The sequence below is a fragment of the Ipomoea nil genome, unplaced genomic scaffold (assembly GCF_001879475.1).
Source record: "Ipomoea nil cultivar Tokyo-kokei standard unplaced genomic scaffold, Asagao_1.1 scaffold1509, whole genome shotgun sequence".
NCBI lineage: Eukaryota > Viridiplantae > Streptophyta > Magnoliopsida > Solanales > Convolvulaceae > Ipomoea > Ipomoea nil.
Genome location: NW_017617937.1, coordinates 2,004,996 through 2,026,246, shown reverse-complemented (window position 1 = coordinate 2,026,246; position 21,251 = coordinate 2,004,996). Strand labels below are relative to the sequence as shown.

The window sequence follows — 21,251 nt, the reverse complement described above, 5'->3', positions numbered from 1 at the left end:
TGCAAAAAATAAGTACACAATATTAATACATTATATTAAAATTTTAAATTTATTTAAATTTTAGATATTTAAATTATTCTAAATAATAATAATAATAATAATAATGTAAATTATTTTTATAAATTTGATATTTATATTTATGTAATAATTAACATATAACTCAAATACTTAATGTGTATATATTATTATTAATAAAGAAGATAAAAAAAATATATGGTGGATGCACGTGCATGATAACAATAGTGAAAAAGATATCGGAAGTTATAACAGTAGGGGTATGTTTGTCCAAAATATTTTAATGTACAATCTTTATAGCATAATGTTCAAAAAAAACTTAACGAAAAAAAAAATGAACATAAATCAAGGGTATAACATGTTACTTAAGATGTGACCTTTAAAATTGCTTTATTCTCCCAATAAATAAATAAATAAAAATAGAATTAAGCTGGTGGGACCCACTCACCCGTCATTGCAAAAATGAGAACCCAACTTTCTCTCTTTCATCCACCTCACTCAATTTACCGATCCTAAATCCTCAAACGAGAATGTTTAAGAGTATTTAAACCCTTGGATCATATTGTAATTATTACCACTTTTTTTGAATTGTTATTTCTTGTTGGTTGAAATCGTTTTTTTTTTTTTTTTGAAAAGTGTCAAATAGACTCATGTACTATTGTCAAGTGCTCAATTTTCACCATGAACTAAATTAAAGGTTAATTAACCACACTTACTTACTAAATTTGTTCAATTAACTTTTTTTTTTGCAGATAATTAACTTTTTTTTGCAGGTTACCAATTCAATTAGTAAAAAAATAATTTCAAAATTATTTAAAAAAAAAAAAAAAGAATACAACCACCGGTTGTCCTCGTCGGACAGCCACGGCTGTCTTTGAAATGGCAGCCACCGGCTGTCCGACAAGGACATCCGGTGGCTGTATTCTTTTATTTTATTTTATTTTTTATTTATTTATTTTAATAATTAAATAGGCAACATGTTATTAACCTGTAAAAAAAGTCAATTGAACAAATTTAACTTGTAGATGGACCTATTTGACACTTAATTTAGTTCGTGGTGAAAATTGAGCACTTCGCAGTAGTAGATAGGCCTATTTGACACTTGTGCCTTTTTTTTTTCTTTTTCCTGTGTGATAAGACCATCCACATTAGTTGAGGAGAATTGAAGGATAATGTAAAAGTGATTAGGAGAGAGAATGTGGGAAGGGGAGAAAAAAAAAAACAAAAAAACCAAAATAAAAAAACAAAAGCAAATATATATATATATATATATATATATATATATATATATATATATATATATATATATATATATATATATATATATATATATATATAAAGAACTGTCAGGCGCGCCTGACGCGCCGGTGTGGGCGGGCTGCTGTGGGCGAAATGCGCACAGCAGCCCCATGTTTCTTTTTTTTTTTCTTCCTCTTTTTCTGCCATTATTTCCTATTTTGCAGATGAATTCTTCCCTAATTAATTCTCCCCCACATTAGCTATAAACTTGAATGGAGTGAATTAATGCTGCATTCTCCCCACATTATCCACTAGTGTGGATGCTCTAAAACTATTAAAGAAGTTAAATTTCTGGTAGAGATTGTAATCATTAACTTACAATAGGAGTCTAATCCCTACCAACAAAAAAAAAAAAAAAAAAAAAAAAAAAACAATAGGAGTCTAATCTTAAGTTGTTTTCTTTTTATGGCTATATTTAATGTGATTGGTTTAAGAGTATTTATGTGTATTTAAAGCCCTTTTTGGAAACCGATTAGTATTACTTAGGCATCCTCAATAGTGAGGGTTTGGTGTAGTTTTTGAGAAGTTTTTAGAGGTGTGATTAGGAAAGAGAAAATGAGATGGAAGAGAAAAAGAAAAGAAAAGAAAAAAAAAAATCAGATTTTACAAAAGAAAAAAAAAAAAAGTATATTTACGCGCCCAGTATGCGTGAGGCGCAACTCTTTTTACCACCGTGGGACCAACTCCACTGCAAAATCATTGGTGCTTGCAGGACCAACTCTCACATTCTCTCTCCTCCCTTCTGTCTCTCTTCCAACAAGACATTGAAGCATGAAAATCTGTGCAAAATTCTCTTAATGGGGTTTCTCTTATGCCTATTTAGCTTCTTGGTTCTATGCACAGTGTGATGATTATTTGCGCTGCATGCATCCCATATATATATATATATATATATATATATATATATATATATATATATATACACACACACATACATTTAGAAGGCGACATTCACACTCTCCCCTGATACACATCAAAGGGAGAATATAATATTTATTCCATGATGAAGAGGTTAGTTTATAATTATATAAGAATTTTTAATGCCACAAATTTATTATTGTATTGTTATTATTTAAGATTTAGTTTCTTGATTATCAATATAAGGTACTTATATATGCTTACATCTCTAAGGAGCATGTACAAAAATGTATCATTAAGTTTAAGGAGGGTAAGGTATATGATATCAAAAACTTTCGGTGCCACGATTTTTTAGAAATACAAAACCGGCTCTCATATATATATCCTAAAATTTAAGCATGATACACTGGTTAAGTAGTACAAAAGTCTTGTTTTTCCTAATCAAGTCTTTGGTGTCAAATCTTTTTCCACATTGGTACTCAAAGGAAGATATTAATAAGAAGGTTTTGATAAGTATGTTATTTGAAAAACTTCTATTCCAATGTGGATGTATTTTTATAGTATTATTTCTAACCATTTTTCTTTTTAGATGTCATTGGAAGAGTAATTGAGATATATCCTCCCTTGGAGAGAATGATTGGTGGAAAAGTTGGTAGATTAATTGATTTTGGCCCTATTTGGTAAAATGATTGTTAGCTGATTGTGTTAATTAGAGAGTATAAATATTAATAACATTAGTTGATTGTAGAAAGTGTTTGGTAAATTAGTTGTTAGCTGATAGCTGTTTGGTATAATTTCTTTTCTCAAAAAGCTAATTGAAAAAGTTGCTTGGATTAACTTTTTGAATTTTAGCCTTTTGAAGTTGCAAAAAGCTGATTAATCAAACATTTATATTGATATTTTAACTAAATCAAACAATTAATAGTGATCAAATAAGCCAAAATTGACCGCAAATTATGCTGTGCAACCGAATGCACCTTGCAAGGTGCATACGGTTGCAAAACGGCGTCGTTTTGGTTAAAAAAACGTGCGTCCCACTTAAAGAAGAAATCAGGTTCGATTCCCGGCAATAAAATTTTTATATATCCAGAAATTCATAACTATATAACCACAATTTCATAACTATATATCCACAGTGAATGAATGAAGTAAAAATCCACAATGAATGAAGTAAAAATCCACAATGAATGAACTAAATATCCACAATATATGATTAAACTAAATATCCACAATGAATGAACTAAATATCCATAAATTCATAACTATATAACCACAATTTCATAACTATATATCCACAATTTCATAACTATATATCCACAGTGAATGAGTGAAGTAAAAATCCACAATAAATGAATGAATGAAGTAAAAATCCACAATGAATGAATGAATGAAGTAAAAATCCACAATGAATGAACTAAATATCCACAATATATGATTGAACTAAATATCCACAATGAATGAACTAAATATCCATAAATTCATAACTATATAACCACAATTTCATAACTATATATCCACAATTTCATAACTATATATCCACAATAATGCTATTGCTGAGAGTCGAACCTGATTTTTTTTTTTTAAAGTAGGACGCGCGTTTTTAATTAAAACGACGTCGTTTTGAACCGTATGCACCATGCGCATGGTACATTCAGTTGCAGAGCATAACTATTGAAAATTGACCTATAGGTCAATTTTTTTACCAAACAGGGCCTTTGTGATTGAAAATGCCAAGTAAATGCAATATTTTTATTTTTGTGTTTAGCAGTTTGGCCCACTGGGCTTCAAATCCTAAATACAACATTTCTCTGCCGATATGGTCCTCAATAACTACATTTGACTTTACTTGTAATATTCTGTCTGCATCAAATTCAACATTGTAAGTGATGGAGTGAGATTTTCTCGTATTTGACCCAAAAATGTTACTGGGCTAGATCAATGGTTTAATGGTATTTGACCCAGGGTGCAGGAAGGCAATTGTTATACAGTGGACCATGGTCCATAGTACTATGTGAATTATGATTGTCAAATGAAACTGTAGTAGAATTAAACTGATACTTTAGTGTTGTTAAAATGAAAATAGTGTGAAAAATGAAATTAAAAATCAGAGCTCATTTAACAATGTATATTGTCAAATGAAATTGTAATGTAATTAAAATGATATTTTAATGTTGTTAAAATGAAACTAGTGTGTGTGGAAAATGAAAATAAAATTCAGAGCCATACAATAATATATATTGTCAAATGAACGTGAAGTGTAATTACAATAATACTTTAGCATTATTATAATTAAATTAGTGTGTGCGGAAAATGAAACTACAAAATAGAACTCATACAATAATGTATATTGTCAAATGAAACTGTAGTAGAATTAAAATGATACTTTGGTATTGATATAATGAAACTAGTGTGTGTAGAAAATGAAACTGAAAAATAGAGCAATCTTATCATATGAAATTAAAGTGTAATTAGAATGATACTTACTTCATAGACCACACTACTACATGGACCATGATCCACAATAAAATTTGCCGCATGAAGGCGATGGAGTAATCTTACAATTGTTATACAGTGGATCATGGTTCACATAGTGTTGTGTGGACCATGACTGTCAAATAAAAATGTATAAAATGATACGTTAGTGTTGCTATAATGAAACTAGTATATGTGAAAAATAAAACTAAAAAACAGAGCTCATTCAAAAACGTATAATGTCAAATGAGAGTGTATTATAATTAAAATGATACTTTAGTGTTGTTATAATGAAACTAATGTGTGTAGAAAATGAAACAAAAATCCAGAGCCATATAATAACATAGTCAAATGAACTTTGAGTGTAATTAAAATAATACTTTAGCATTACTACTTTATAATGTATATTGCCAAATGAAATTGTAGAAGAATTAAAATGATCATTTGGTATTGCTATAATAAAACTAGTGTGTGTGAAAAATGAAACTAAAAACAGAGCAATATTGTCAAATGAAACTTATCAACCTTATGTATTGTGAGATTCCCTTGCCATTTTACATTCTTTGCCATTGAAATTTTAACATCTACACACGACATTCTCTTGTGTTGTTAAGTTTTTACTTACTTTATTCAACACATTCTTTGTCCTATATAAAGGTGAAAGCTTTACTATAAAATTTTCATAGATTATTAACCTTATTTTATTATTTTATTTTTTTATGAAAGAGGACTAGATAAGGGAAAACATAAATTTAGAAAAAAAAGAATATTATATGGTAGCATTTGGCATTTTTTTTTCATGTTTGCATGGTGATTTGTAATTTGAGAGTATTAAGATGAAATAACCCATTATAACATAAATAACAACTCATAAACTAAACATGTTTATATTACACACCCCTGTTTTTACTAAACACAAGAATCTAACATTCACAGTAATCTAACATTTCCAACAATTTAACATTCCTGAAAAATATTTTTAAAACTTTATATTTAAAAAAATATGTTAAAATGTCGTTATAGTCTGAATCAAAATTATAATAAATTCCAAAATGTATTCAACCCAATTATGTTGCACGCAACGTTTGGAAATAGGGAAGCATGCCAAAACCCAATGGAAGATGACCAAACACCAAAACAGCTCAGGGGTAGTGACAACTAATAATACTATTAGAGAGAAATATATATATTGTTACAAGAGAAACTTACAATTACTATTTAGGGTACTAGATAAATATCGTTTTTATGTAATAGTGTGTAAACTATAAGGAGAGATAAATCACACTAGAATTACTAACGAACTACGAATTATGCCCGCTGACCAGTGAAGCGGTGACTGATACGGTGTTCCGTGTTTGAAATTGTCTAATTTTTTACATGGGAGCAGCTGCCCACATGCCAGCTCCATCTTTGACTAGGAAGGCATGCTCGGTCGATAGAAGGTTAATATAACGATATTTGACTCAATCATTTGTATTGATTGTGGACTCAATCATTTGCATTGGCTCAATAATAAGTATCAATTGACTATATGATATACAGTTATTTTATTCATTAAATTAAACTAATTTTTATGGACTTTCATAAATTATACTTTCCGCTAGTGCATTTGAGTGCTGAGTGTCCTATGTGAATCTGACTGTTAAAGAAAAATCAGTGATGGGCAGATATAGTAATTAATCGTTAGATTTAACAAAATTAAAATGAGACAAAATTAGTAACCAACGGCTGAATTTAAAGTTCTTATTAAATATATAAAGATAAAATATAGTCAAGTTGATAACCAATAAATATGTAAATATTAAATGATATTATAGTTGAATATTGAATGGGAATTTACTTGCTAAAAGTGGAATTATATCAACTAGTTAAAACTGCACTATCTGAATTATTAACACGAATTATGAAGCTGATGTCAGCACGCAGTAAAAAAGTCTATTACGGAACAATTATATCTGTCATTTGATCACAATTGATGTAATTATTGACTTTTTTTTTTCTTATCTTTAAAAAATTTAGGATATGATGAAATTGAGTAGTTAACAGCGTAACGTATATATATTCTTTTACAACTATTTGGGGTGTTTGGTTCGCACATGTAATCAGAAACGAATTTAAATTAAATACCTGGTAATGATATATTAGTATATGTTTTTGTGAAAGTATTTTGCATGTTTGGTAGTAGGATGAAATTAGAATGATTAGCAATATTGATGTTTGGTTATGTATATATCCCTATAATAATGGGAATAATTTTTTTTTTCAAAAAAAAATCAAGGCAATTTTTGTTTTTTTGGGTATACCCAACCCTTGCTGAACTGCAAGTTGCTCCATTTCCAAAGCCAAGGATTGAACCCTTAATCTTTAGTTAAGAATGGATGAGTCCCTTTCACTCAACCACACCCTCCAGGTTAAAAATTAAGGCAATTGATACTAATATAATGGCATCCAAATCACTAATATGAACAAAAAAAATGAAAACAAAAATTTAAAAGCATTAATCCAAAATTAAAAACCATATTACCAATAAGATGGAATGATACCTTTTGAATGGAGTTTTTAATTGGAGAGTAATCAAATCCCATAGTCGACCGGGCAGAGAGTGACTACATTTGGCGCATGATCGATCGGTCTAGCAATTGATTGGTCGGTCTAACAATTGATCGGTCGGTCTAACAATTGATCGGTCGGTCTGGCGATTGGACGGATGGTCTACAAAAAAAATGCAATTGGACGATCGGTCTACAAAAAGTGCAATTGGACGATCGGTCTACAAAAAATGCAATTGGACGATCGGTCTACAAAAAATTGCCATTGGACGGATGATTTACAAAAAATGCAATTGGACGATCGGTCTACAAAAAATTGCCATTGGACGGATGATTTACAAAAAAATGCAATTGGACGATCGGTCTACAAAAAATTGCCATTGGACGGATGATCTACAAAAAAATGCAATTGGACGATCGGTCTACAAAAAAATTGCGATTGGACGGATGATCTACAAAAAAATGCAATTAGACAATCGGTCTACAAAAAAATTGCGATTGGACGGTCGGTCTACCAAGGCGCATGATGGATCGGTATAACAATTGGTCGATCGGTCGGACGGCAGAAAATCAACAAACAACAAGCAATAAAATTTTGAGGTCGGCCAAATGAAAAAAAAAAAAAAAAAAAGGAGAAAAAGGGACGTACCTGGAGTGATGGCAGCGGTTGGCCGAGCAGCAGGCGAAGTGGTCGGCTGGTTAGATCGGTCGGTCGGTCGGTGCGGCGTGACGGAGCAGTTGGGAAAGAAGAAAAATAATCCCTTTCGTTGAATGCTAGGTTCGGTCGAAGCAAAGAGAAAAAGAAAAATAAAACCAGGCAAATGCAAATGCAAAAGAAAAAAAAACGAAAGATGGTGTGTTTGCGGCGTGGCCAGTCAGCATATCGATTGGAAAGCAACATCAGGGAACAACTACAACAGTCGAAAAACAACAATGAAGTTGGTCAATCGACCATTAGAGGAAAAAAGATGATGAAGGTGCAAAGCCGCGAAAGAGATTTAATGCAAAGAAAAGAAGTTAACTATGATTGCATGCATGAAGGAAGCTGGAGTGGCAGCCGAAGCAGATTGCAGTTGAGGAAGGGGGTCGGTCGGTTGGCAACAAGAGGTCGGCTGGCGTGCGAAGCAGCAAGAGAATAAAAAAAAAAAAAAGACATGGAGTTAAGCATGGAGGACAATGCCCATCGGCTGGGAAGAGAGAAGGAAACAACAACCGCAACAACGATCAACCTTAACAGTGCAATCGGACCTATCGACCTCTCAAAAAAGAAATCTTCCCATTGCATGAGCACCTTCCGACCAAAATATTCAACAAGCTACTGGAGTTTGAAAATTATCAAAAATTGTCCAGTAGACCGGAAGGAGCACGGCTGGACGACTGATCACCCTACGGTAGGACGACCGGATGACACTTTGTTCGTGACAAGCTGATGGGAAGAGTTACGGAGGAAATAGTTCTCACTTCTCGAACCCGACGATTCTCGCGGATTCAAGAAGTGGGGGACTCGTGATGGGTAAATGCGTACAGAAGATTGATCCGTATAGCCGATCCGTCAAGAAGTCATCCGACCAGTCCGTTATGGTCTTCATCCCGACAAGAATAAATCACTTGTGGTCAACCGTACCGTTCGTACCGATAGGCCTCGTGACAAAAGAAGATGTTTTTGGATCACCATTGGAATCGCCCCGATGGAAAGTCACCCGGCCGGTCTACCGTAGGGTGACCGGTCGGCCTACAAGATGACGTAGCCTGCACAGCCGAAAACGTAACTTACACGGCAAGTTATAGGGTCCAACTTGCACTTGCAGAACGACGACTGACAGCTTGCAGGTAGGCCGGCTCTGTCGCCTCGGTCAGTCAACCTACAAGTAGCTGCAGAATGACCGTCTGACTAACCTACGAGTAGCTGCAGAGCGACTGTCTGACTGAGCCAACGAGAAGACACCACGTCGATCCGCATGCAGCAGGCGCATTAAATGCGTAGACCGACTTAGTTAAGTATAAATAGGAGGGTCTCACCCCTCACTTCGGGGATCATCATCTTCATCTCATTGTAACTACTACTCACTACTTGTACCCTTCATCATATAATAGCAACCCGCTTGTAACCTATTACTTACTAGTTGCAATACTACTTAGCCTCGGACCGCTCAGTCGTCGCCCGGTAGTCCGACCGACCGACCGGCTGACCGTCGAGCGCTTCATTCTACTCGTTCACAAACATACGTATTCGTAGTGTAACCGTAACCCCCGGTTCAATTTACGCTATCAACTATATATAAAAACAAAATCCTGAAATTTTAACTTTTCCCGCCCAATTCCTAAAAAATCTCTCTTCGTAATAAAATATATTGATTTCTACTTTCCCATTCGTACAATAATTCTGCGTTAAAATTCTATTCTAATATTATAAAATAGTGTAATACAATCTATATTATATATATATAAACAAAATTCTGAAATTTTAACTTCCCGCCCAATTCCTAAAAAATCTCTTTTCCTAATAAAATATATTGATTTCTACATTCTCATTCGTACAATAATTCTGCGTTTAAATTCTATTCTAATATTATAAAATAGTGTAATACAATCTATATCTATATATATATAAAAACAAAATCCTGAAATTTTAACTTCTAGCCCAATTCCTAAAAAAAATCTCTCTTCGTAATAAAATATATTGATTTTTACAATAATTCTGGGTTAAAATTTTATTGTAATATTATAAAATTGTGTAATACGATTCCTATTCTAATCTATATCTATTTTATATATCTGTGTTGTAAAAATCGTGTCGCTGGCCGCGGCGAGGAAGGCCGGAATCGGCCTCCTCAGCGGCCGCCTCGCTGGCTGAACCGGCCTTTAATTTTTTAATTTATTTTTTAAGTTGTAAAGTGTCAAAAGTTCGGCAAGGCATAACTTTTGACTCCGTTGTCCGTTTTGGACAAATGTTTTTTTAAAATCGCGTATTTTTTTGAGATCTATCCACCGTAAACTGCCGTAGGCGGTTTGGCCCACCAATTTCTAGAAAAAAAAAACTTTATTAAAGAGTTTCTAAGAAAAAATATGAGAACCTTATGTTTTATTAATGAATTTTTAAAATTTTTAATTAAACAATTGTCTCGTGCATTATTTAATATTTTTTCTTTATAATTGGTCAAATTATTTAATTATGGTAAATTTGGGAATAATTAATGATGGTTATAGAAATCCTAGAAGAATATAGAATTGAACAATATTTAATTATTGTTATATTATTATTGTGACTCATGGAATACATGAGTTAATGCCATTTTTTATCCTAGACTTATTGGGGCATTGACAATTTTCATCCTCCATAATAAAAATTGCCACTTAGTAGCCACTGTTATTGATCGTTGGACAGTTTTGATCCTCCGTCAATGACGCCGTTTGTTGACCGTGAATTAGAAGGGTTTTTCTGTCTTTTTATGTTCTAATCCTTGTATTTCTCCATCCATTGGTCACTGCTACATCCATTTCTTCAAACTGAGGTTATCCGCTTCAGTCCTTTCTAACATTAAGAAACCATCTTCATCCAACTAACAATCACGAATTTTACATTTGACATCAATCTCAAGATAATGGAAACAAGTGCAGTTGGATTAGAAAGGGCGTTAGTCCATGCCTGTGGAAATTTTGTCGAGCATACAACATAACTAGCAAAGTCAGGAATATCACCCAACATAATAGGTATGCCCCTACTCTTTGCCTCCTGCACTACAATCAAAGCAGTCTCATGCAGCCTTCCATCTAAGTAGACAATATTTACTCCAAGCTCTGAAGACAATTTTGATTTGGGTATGTAGACCCTCAGATATCATGGGTGGATATCCTGGAGTGAAAATGCACGTGCGAGTTTTTTTTTTTTTTTTTTTTTTTTTTTTTTTTGGTTGTTAACAATGACATATGTGAATGGTGAGTTTCCTCCTTTGGACACCACCATAAAAGATGTATCAACACCATCCCTTTCAAGCTCATCAAGTATTCTTTCACCATGCGAGTCATCAGCAACCTTAGATATGATCCTTGGATTAAGACCAAGACGAATTTTATCATCCGGGTTTTATCAAAGCATTGCCAGTGTTACCGCCTCCTTGAACCTCAAAGCTGGTGCTCCGAATTTTATCATCCGGGTTGGGGAATGAAGCTACAGCAGCCAGGAAGTCAACACCGGCCATTCCAACACCTCAGACAATGCGATTTTTGGGGAGCGGCGGATTCCACATTTTCAGCTTGAAACTTCAATGAATTTCAGGTAGAATAACAGAGTTTTTGAGGTTGTGCACCAAGTAGTTGTGGTCAGAGAGAGAGAGAGAGATGGGAAGGATATTTGTAGTCAATATGGAAGGGAGGACTTACAGGTGCAAATTCTACATCACGCCATCTACAACTACAACTGCTATTTACCATAGGAGGGTTCGCCGACCTGCTACCCTCTCTGCTTCGCCGGAACCAAAAACCACCGGTGAAGGCCCCAACCTCGCCGAATCTGTTGCTGCACCGCCAGATATGCCTTACTGGTCCGTCGTCGGAAGGAGTTACTGCCTCGTATGCTCGCCGCCGTACCCCAACTCGCCGGAGAAGAACCTCGCTGCTACTCACTATCGACGGTTACTACTTAGCCGCCAAGTCTCGCCATCTCGCCTCACAGGAGTCACAGCAGCGCTGGTCTAAACAAGATTAGAAGAATAAGACATAAAAAGACAGAAAAGCCCTTCTAATTCACGGTCAACAAACGGCTTCATTGACGGAGGATCAAAACTGTCCAACGACCAATAACAGTGTCTACTAAGTGGCAATTTTTATTATGGAGGATGAAAAGTGTCAATGCCTCAATAAGTCTAGGACAAAAATGGCATTAACTCCGGAATACAATACAAAAATATTTAATTATGGTTATATTATTATTGTGCCTCATGACCATTATATACTAACAGTACTTGAAAAGAAACTAATAATAATAATAATAATATAATAATATAAGTGGTAATAATAATATCTAAAAGTAATTAAGTGTTAATAATAATAGTAAGAATATTAACGTAAGAGTTGTAACATAGAATAAATTGTAATAATTAATAACTATAGTCTAGGATTAAATTTGGAATTGTCAGGAAAGATAAACGACCTCGGGTGAAATTAACTCTTAAATAATTATATATCAATTTAAATATTCTTAATATATTACAACAATTCCATTCTGTGCATCGCACGGGTGAAAATACTAGTTATGTTTTAAAAAGTTGTCAACCAAACACTAATTATGATTTGGATTCACATTCCTAGTGTGTAAAACCTTAACTAAACACACCCTTAGGGGTCGTTTGGTTCACGGAATGTCAGATTACCTTAGGGAATGTTAGATTGCTAGGAATGTTAGATTCCTGTGTTTGGTTAAAATTGGGTTATATAATATAATGATGTTTGGTTTAGGGTTATCTTTTATACACACTATAATATCCTTAATATATTTTCATATATTTTAATAAATTTAAAAATTAAAATAAATAAATAAGATAACGGTATCATATATAATTACATTATTTTAAAATATTAACTAAAATATTGAACTTGAGAAACAAAATTATTTTATATGCTAACATAACATAATAAAAATAAAAAATATGTATAATTACAAAAATAATTATATATATATATATATATATATATATATATATATATATATATATATATATATAATAAACTAACATAACCAAGGTTATCTTACATTACCTAAGATTTTGAAGGGAATCACATTCCCTTCAAAATCCTATGTGGAAGGAATGTGACATTCCTTGGGAATGTTAGGTTCCCTAAGATAATATGAACCAAACACCGGAATGTGAGCTTTGGAATGTCACATTTCCTTGGTTATGTTATATAACCTGAACCAAACGCCCCTTTAGTGTTCTTATAGAGGATAATAAATGTACTAATTTTCTTGCAAATTTCAGACAGAATTCATTGTAAGAGAAATCGTGCTCAGTCATAACTCTGACTTGATGTTTTGGGTGCTCTGACGTGACAACTTAGGATTTAGGTGTAACGGTTCATTCCTGATTCTTTTTTTTGCTTATAATATACCATACGCACACATTGTCTTACAATTATTGCATGTAACCATAATCATATCTAAAGTTTGAATCTCAAGTTTGAGGATCTTTTACCGCTAGTACCATATAAACTAGCATGCAAGGTAAATTGAGGAATGTGTCTTAATTGACCTATATACCCTCAAATATTTGCACACTAATATCTACAAACTACAAAGTATAATTACTTGTCTTTTATGATTATTGGTATAACTTTTTTTTTTTTAAATAATTATATTATTGGTATAACTTGAATCATGTATCTGCTATGTAGAATGACATGATATGATGCATCATTGCTGCCATGTGCTTTGACATTATTACCTAAGACTGTTCGAACATTAATAATCTTTCATCATACATAAGATAAGGAATATGATGTAAATTGAGATTAAGAAGAAGTAAAAATATTAAGAAAAAAATCAACAAGAGACAAAGAAAATGACAAAAAAGCCAGAGAAAATTTATTACCAAATTGTTACATAAAATTGCAATAACTCCTATTGCAGGAATATTTACCGTCTAAATTTAGTCAAAGCTTTTTGGTTGAGTAAATTTATTATCATATTATTTGTATGCATCATATTAAGCTATTCTTATCCCTTCAAGAGTATCTCACTTTTAAAAATGAATCATACTTTTATATCCTTAATTTGTAATTTCAATTCCTTACTATTTTCAGTATATCCCCGCAACTTCAACACACTTTCAAAAGTGAGTCTCAATCTCATATCTATCTTAAAAGTTATATATATATAATTTAAAGAAGTAGAAAAGTTGAATTTACTATATAGCTAACAGGTCCTCGATCAGCTGGTGTGATATATGACTATAGCCTATAGGACGAAGAAGGTAGTTTGGCAGATCTAAAACTCTACCTTACGTCTCCCTCCCTCGTCTTCATTCCCTCTAATAAAAAGCATATAGATATATGCATGCCATTTTTGCTTCTTCAACACGCACTTACGCACTTCATTTATACCTGCGTGCACTGCTTTCTTCACCATTACATCACATCTTCTTCCATCTTCCACTTTCTACAATAGTTAATCAAAGTTTCTCGAAATCTGGGAATATGAATATCTAGATAGATTGGTTGATCTCTTTGTCATTTCTCGCTTTTCAACTACAGCGTATTAACGCGCACAGAACGAACTGTGAGTCCTCACTGTGAGAATGGGGAATTGCCAGGCGGCGGAGGCGGCGACGGTGGTGATTCAACATCCCGGTAACAAAGTGGAGAGGATTTACTGGTCGATCAGTGCTCACGACGTCATGAGTTCTAACCCTGGCCACTACGTCGCCCTCGTCATCAGCTCTCCGACGGACAGGACGGAGAACGGCGCCCCGGTAAAGCAGCTCAAGCTTCTCCGGCCCGCCGATACTTTGCTCATCGGGCAGGTTTATCGTCTCGTCAGCTTCGAAGGTTCGCTACTCAATCTGTAACCGATTCAAATGAAATTCAACTTTGAATTCTCCTCCCCTATTCACGCTTTGTTTCGCAGACGTTCTCAAGGAATTTGCTGCCAAGAAGTGCGTGAAACTCGGGAAGTTGTTGAAGGAAAGCGCCCGACTTGGCCTCGACCCGAAAAGAAACTCGGATGCTCCGGCTCCGAATCCGAAACCAAGGGTGGCCAAGGTAAACTCTCCAATCGTTCCTTCAGTATTCACTACAACCATTTCCTACTTAATAATTACACTATTAACTTATCATTTACGTAATATTAGCAACCTTTAATTTGTGTTTTTCTTTTTTTTTTTTTTTTTGGACATGAAAATTAAACTAAATATTGGATCTTTTATGTAATAAAGTCTTATTACAAGATTTAAAATGTTCTTGTTGGCTGTAGTATGGTACAAAAGTTGAAGTGATACTTTGAGACACCTATATTGGAATAAGCTTTTGGTTTTTCTGGGTATGTATATTTATGATTCGAAGTATCTTTATGATCTAAAATGTTTGAGTGCGCTAAACGAAATGATGGAAACACAAGTAGATCTTCCAACCTGGGGAGATCGAGATGGTGATCCCAGAATTAGATGGAGTAAAGAATCTGGCTTTACTTTAATTAACAAATTCCAAAGCATAAAAGATTGTCTTGGGTTGCTGCTTTTCTCTTTTTTAAGTGGATTTCCGTCTAGTTAGAGATGCTTATGGGACTTAGTATGAGTTGCTGTGTGATGTTTATGTTTATGTTTTTTTTTTAATAAATATTTGGGTGATAAATCTATGTTGTTCATAGCTAAGATGTTTTTATCGAAAGTCAAACCTGAAACTATGTGGTTATAAAACTAATAGTTCAATTAACTTATCTGGGGTGACCTCTTTTTTGTTCTTTTTATTTTCCAAGAATAATGTGAATGGTGCTTTCAAAAAAAAAAAAAAAAAGAATAATGTCAATGGCCCATGATAAGAGGAAAAATGCTTGTTACAGTATCTTGATTATTTCCCCAAACAAATTATTGAAGCCATGTGAGTGGAAATCATGATCAGCTCTGAAATCTTGCTATATAGTGATTGGGTCACCACTAACCCAGAGAAAATGTGGTTCTTCAAAATTTGTTTTATTACTTCTAGATGTTATTAAACTATAGAGTATTAATAATTGGATATCAATTATAATTCCTAGAATCTGAACTAGAGCTTATTTATAGTTCTGATGGGAACATTTAATTGTGACAGTTTTGTATGCTGGTTTCTCTTGATATATAGTTGACATATACTGCTCTGAACAGAATTTTCACTTGTCATTCATAAAGGAAATCACATGGGCACTTTAAACTATTAATTTCAAATCCAAACAGAAAATATGAGTTCTCCCGGGAATATTTGGTTGGTTTGGAGCTTAAATTACTTTCTCTAACAATATTTGTTTTCTATTTGTGAAAAGGCATTCATCAGCCCAATTCTCAGTTGGTTTCTATATTATTGTTTACTAATTATTCAGATCATGAATCATTTTCAATCCCCAACAGGTTTTGACTTTTGACACTTAAAAAATTCTGTCTGTATTAATTTGTGGCCTAATTTGGCTGACCTCTGATCCTCTCGAGAGGTTGGTACGCCAAATGAAAAATTATATATGATGGAAAATATTACTTTATTAATGTCTCTTGATGCTAAACAACAGATCAAGTTTTTGACCACAAGGTAAAAAGGGTTAGTTCAAGTGTCAGTATGTCATCTGTTTTTGCTTTTTCAGCCCTTTGGAGTGGTAGTTGAAGATTCAATTTTGCTTCTGTTTGTTTTATGAATTAAAATAGTGATGGGTCATTGACAATTCATTTTGATTGCAAGCATATATTAAGGCAATTGTCATAAAAATTGACAATGCATCATTCGTCTCGGATCATAGCTCAACTGGTTGACCAATTCAAAAAAAGTTGATAACTTTGCTTTGTTGACATCCAAGAGAATCAGTATACCTATGAAACACATCTCGAGATTTACTTCTTTGTGTTTCTTTTCAGGCGGAACACGAGGCTTACCATCTGGGAAGTAGCGGCAATAGCAGCAGCAGCACTAGCACTGGCATTACAAGTGTGGGGAGGCATCATGGTGGGGGGCAATGGAGACCAGCCTTACAGAGCATAGCAGAAATCGGAAGTTGAACGCACTCACTCCCAAACACCAACAAATTAAAGCAGTGCCACTTTCCAAGAATAACACATCCAATTCCAATGCTTACTTTTCCTACCCAGAATCTCAGATTCTCCCTTACAAGTAACAACAAAGGGATCCCTCCACCCTTCCCATACTTTTTCAACCCTCTTTACTTTTTCTGATTCAGAAACACGGGTCCAAAGCTTTTCTAGTAAGTCTGATCTTGCCATCATGAGGCAGGGAACTATCCGTTTACAATGTTGTTAATGTAGTTTACTTCCATTTTATCCATCCATCCCATATAAATATGTAATCAGATGCGCATGCATTTCAGAGAAGACCAAATGACATTTGCAACTTTTCAGTTGAAATACACTACATTTTAGATAATCTAACATGGGGTGTGTGGTTGAGTGAAAGAGACTAATCCATCATTAACCAAATGTCAGGGTTCGATCTTTGACTTTGGATATAGAGCAACCTTAAATCTACAGGTAACTGTCACACTCAATAGAGGTGCATACAATTCAACGAGGAAATTAGTCACTACATGCTAGACTCTTTGATTTAAAAGAAAGTTTGGTAATTGTTACCCGAGATTGTTCATAGAGTTGAACTTGAAATCGTAGTTACTAAGTCAACTGACTAATTAACTTGGTTGGATCTCACTGCATGCTCAACTCCATAACCATGAAACTTTGATATGCTATGTATATGTATAAATACAGAAAGAAGATATTGATTTTTTGGAATTTATGGAAGGGGATTACCCAAGGAAATTACAAAAGAGAGCTGTCTAGTTGGCGCCAGATTGGTATGCCAACTCTGTCCTCCTCAAGGGTCTGTTCGAGTAAGTCCGGTGAGGTTTCTAAGATTCTTAGGCCTGTGGTTGACCCAGCTGTTTTGGCCAGGCAGTCTGCTGCGGCGTTTTGTTCCCTTGGCACATACGATACCACCCATGCCGGGATCCTCCTAAGCTCACGTTTACATGCATGAATGATGTTATTTGTGATACTGCCAGTTCTCTCGTTCCGGTTCACATCATTTACCACGCTCAATGCGTCACTTTCGAAGCATACCTTCTTCAATCCAAGTGCATTTGCTAGCTGGATCCCTTTTAACAGCGCCTAGACTTCGGCAGCCTCAATTGAACAGGCCCCTACAGAGTACGAAAATCCTCTAATCCAAGAGCCTTTCTCATCTCTAATCAAACCCCCACACCCAGCTTGGTTCGTGCTGGGGTTGTGGCATCCATCTATGTTGATCTTTACCCACCCTGGTGGGGGGTTTTGACCATTTGAATAGCCTCCAGCTTCTCGTTGGTGTCCTTGAACCGAACCTCTCATTCTTGTCAAATGCCTCATTAATCTCTTTTGCTTGCATATCAATCCAGTAAATCTTTTGGGTGGTCTCATAGTTCTTGCCATTGAAGATTCTGTCATTTCTCCATTTCCAAAGCCACCACAAGGCGACAGCAAAAGTAGTCCTATTGTTATGCTTGCGTCTGTTGCATCTCCAGCGTTCCACCCCTGCATCAAACCACTCCACAAAGGGCAAGCTCCGTGTACTGTTATCCAAGGTAGGCACTAGAGCATCCCAAATTTGTCTAGCGACTGGGCATGTTCGTAGGATATGCTCGGTTGATTCTACCACGTCGCAGCAGAGGTCACACTTGTCATTGTGTGTAAAGCCTCTCTTGGCTCTTGGCTCTGTTCTCGTTTGACATTATTCTATTATGTCTAACTAACCAAAGGAAGAACTGGATTCTGCTTGGGATCTTCGGGTTCCAGATGTTGCTCCACTTTCGCGATCCTGGCGCAGGCTGATGGCAGGCTAACATGTAATACGTCGAGGAAACAGAAAGAAGATATTGATTGTTTTGATTAACTCAAATAAAAATAAATTATAATCGTTTAATGAAATTAAAATGTGTGATAAACGTTTGATTCTTTAAATTTTTAGTTGCAAGAATTCATACGACATCGCCTAATCAATGTTGACAATCATTTAGCTAGCCACTAATGGCGCGGCACCCTAGCTAATTAAGTAAGTGGTGGTCACATAATAAGTTTTCATTTCATAGTCAAAAATTAAATCCCATCAAATCTTTTAATTTCACATTTTTTATCACATCAAAATCAAATCAAAAGTTTTAAGTTAATTTTAAGATAAGTAGATAACAATTTATAAATTTAAAAATAAAAATTTCAAACCCTCCAATCTTCAATAGACACCGAAAAAACAAAACAAAACCAAGTGGCTTGTGGTCCACCGGTATCGGATTGCTCGCTCTCTTATGTGGGAGGTCTAGGTTTCAAGCCTCGTTGTAGGCATAAATTGTATGGGTATCTCCTTCCTTTGTAAAAAAAAAGAAAAACAAAACAAAACCAAAAATGATACTAAACAAAATTGATTGTTTGTTATTTTCCCTCCATTTTCATGATGAGGGCTTATAAGCCATGAATACAAATTTCTTTAAAGGTCTACTATACAAATTTGGTACATAATTTTTTTTTTTTTAATGCTACTGACTCTATTACAATGCATTACAATCCATTTCACCCGAGTCCACGATTTCATTGGGTCTAGGGGTTCTCTTCAAATCTACACAATAATAAAATTACACATAATATGCATCATGCGAGTTACAAATTGACCTCATATTAGTTTTGGCTCAAATCACTTTAAACAAATTTCTTTCGTCACTTGGAATGATGCATAAGCCATCATATCCTCATGATCCACATAAAAAGCAACGCCAACTGTTCAGAAATTTTCAAGAGTAAAACTTCACTACCATATCTCTACAATTACTTACAAATTTTTTATCCCACAAATCTATAGAGGAAGGGAACGTCTATATTATACTTATAATAATTACAAAATAACATCAATACATTGCAGGCTGGACTGCATAGCTATGAAATCTTGATATCTTATATACATGTAGGAAAGAAAACAATGATGTTAGCTTAGCTTAATTTAAAAAGACTCGTAATTTTTGTAAATTAATTTTTGAATTAATTTCATTTTTGGTTCTATATTTATAGGTGGATGGTAGTCCACTCTAAGTTCGTTTTTATCAAAACACCCACTTTTTATCCTAGTATTATTGTGGTATGATCATTTTTTATCCTTTATCAACAAAATAGTTTAAATATCATTAAATACAAGGACATTTTGGAGTGCTGTGGCAAAATTGGACACCCGTCACAACGGGAGGCAATGGTCAGATTCGAATTTCAAAAGAATTACAAGTTTACCCTCTTTTCTATGCTATAAATAGAGGACTCTAGAACTATGAATAAGAAGTTGAGAATAATTTAGATTACAGTGCAAAGGTTGAGAACTTTAAAAAAGATTTAAGTGTAAAATAGAAACGGAGCTTCATTGACAGATATAGAAACAACTTAGAGCTTTCTAGTGAACACTTAGTTTCACGTCCACCCGTTTGTGAAAAGAAACAAACCAATCCAATCTTTGTGTTGGTGTTGGAGGCTTTTATGCTCAACTGCTCAAGGCGACTTAGTGATTGACCCTTGGAGTAGAGAACCAGGTGCTAAAGATCGTTGGAGGGGACGTCCAGATCGAAGGAGCATCACCCTTGCTAGCAGTGCTTTGTGGATACACTGCGCAATAGCTTTCCACTTGTATTTTCGCCGAATATTAGTGGAACTTTCTTAGAAGTTAAGGAGAAGAGTGGTGTAGTCAGTTGTCGAACCACTATAAAAATCTGTCTCTATCTCTTTAAGTTATGCACTTTACATTTCCAACACTTTACTTTGCATATCTGGCTGATTGAATCAGTGACATACACTTATCACGTTGCTTATCTAGTTAATTGAATCAGTGTACACTTACCACATTGCTTATCTAATTGATTGAATCAGTGACATATGTACACCTTACCACGTTGTTTTCAGCTGACTTGGTCAGCTAATTCTTTAAACCAAAACCGCGCTACAAATCTTTTTAGTCTTCCGCTACATGTTACTAGCAAGTCAGCTAGTAATACACTATGTTCTTAAAATATGTTTTTAATATTACTTTTGTTGGGAAAAGTCGCACTTACTGTGACAACGAAAACTCACAGAATCGACAAGAGCACAAATACGGGATGATACAAAATCTAAAAACATAATAAGTTTGAATGTAAGTTATACCCTTGATTTATGTCCGTTTTTTCCGTTAAGTTTTTTTTGTACATTATGCTATAAAGGTTGTACATTAAAATATTTTAGACAAACATATCCCTACCGTTATAACTTTCGTTATCTTTTCCACTATTGTTACCATACACATGCATCCACCATATATTTTCTTATCTTCTTCATTAATAAT

The 21,251-nt window shown here is 34.3% G+C and overlaps 1 protein-coding gene and 1 long non-coding RNA gene across 2 annotated transcripts; one reads left to right on the top strand and one right to left on the bottom strand.

The window, feature by feature from the left end:
- Positions 1–1,685: 1,685 nt before the first annotated feature.
- On the bottom strand, positions 1,686–20,224 carry LOC109188796. Its single transcript, XR_002055497.1, has 4 exons — positions 20,210–20,224; positions 19,439–19,441; positions 16,162–16,166; positions 1,686–1,771 (listed from the first exon to the last, which is right to left on the bottom strand). It is a non-coding gene; the product is annotated as an uncharacterized LOC109188796 (long non-coding RNA).
- Positions 14,151–17,283, top strand: LOC109188794. The gene is made up of 3 exons (XM_019339420.1): positions 14,151–14,732; positions 14,812–14,945; positions 16,778–17,283. The coding sequence occupies exons 1-3, from the start codon at positions 14,483–14,485 to the stop codon at positions 16,916–16,918; spliced, it is 525 nt and encodes a 174-aa protein (XP_019194965.1). The 5' UTR covers positions 14,151–14,482; the 3' UTR covers positions 16,919–17,283.
- Positions 20,225–21,251: the final 1,027 nt, after the last annotated feature.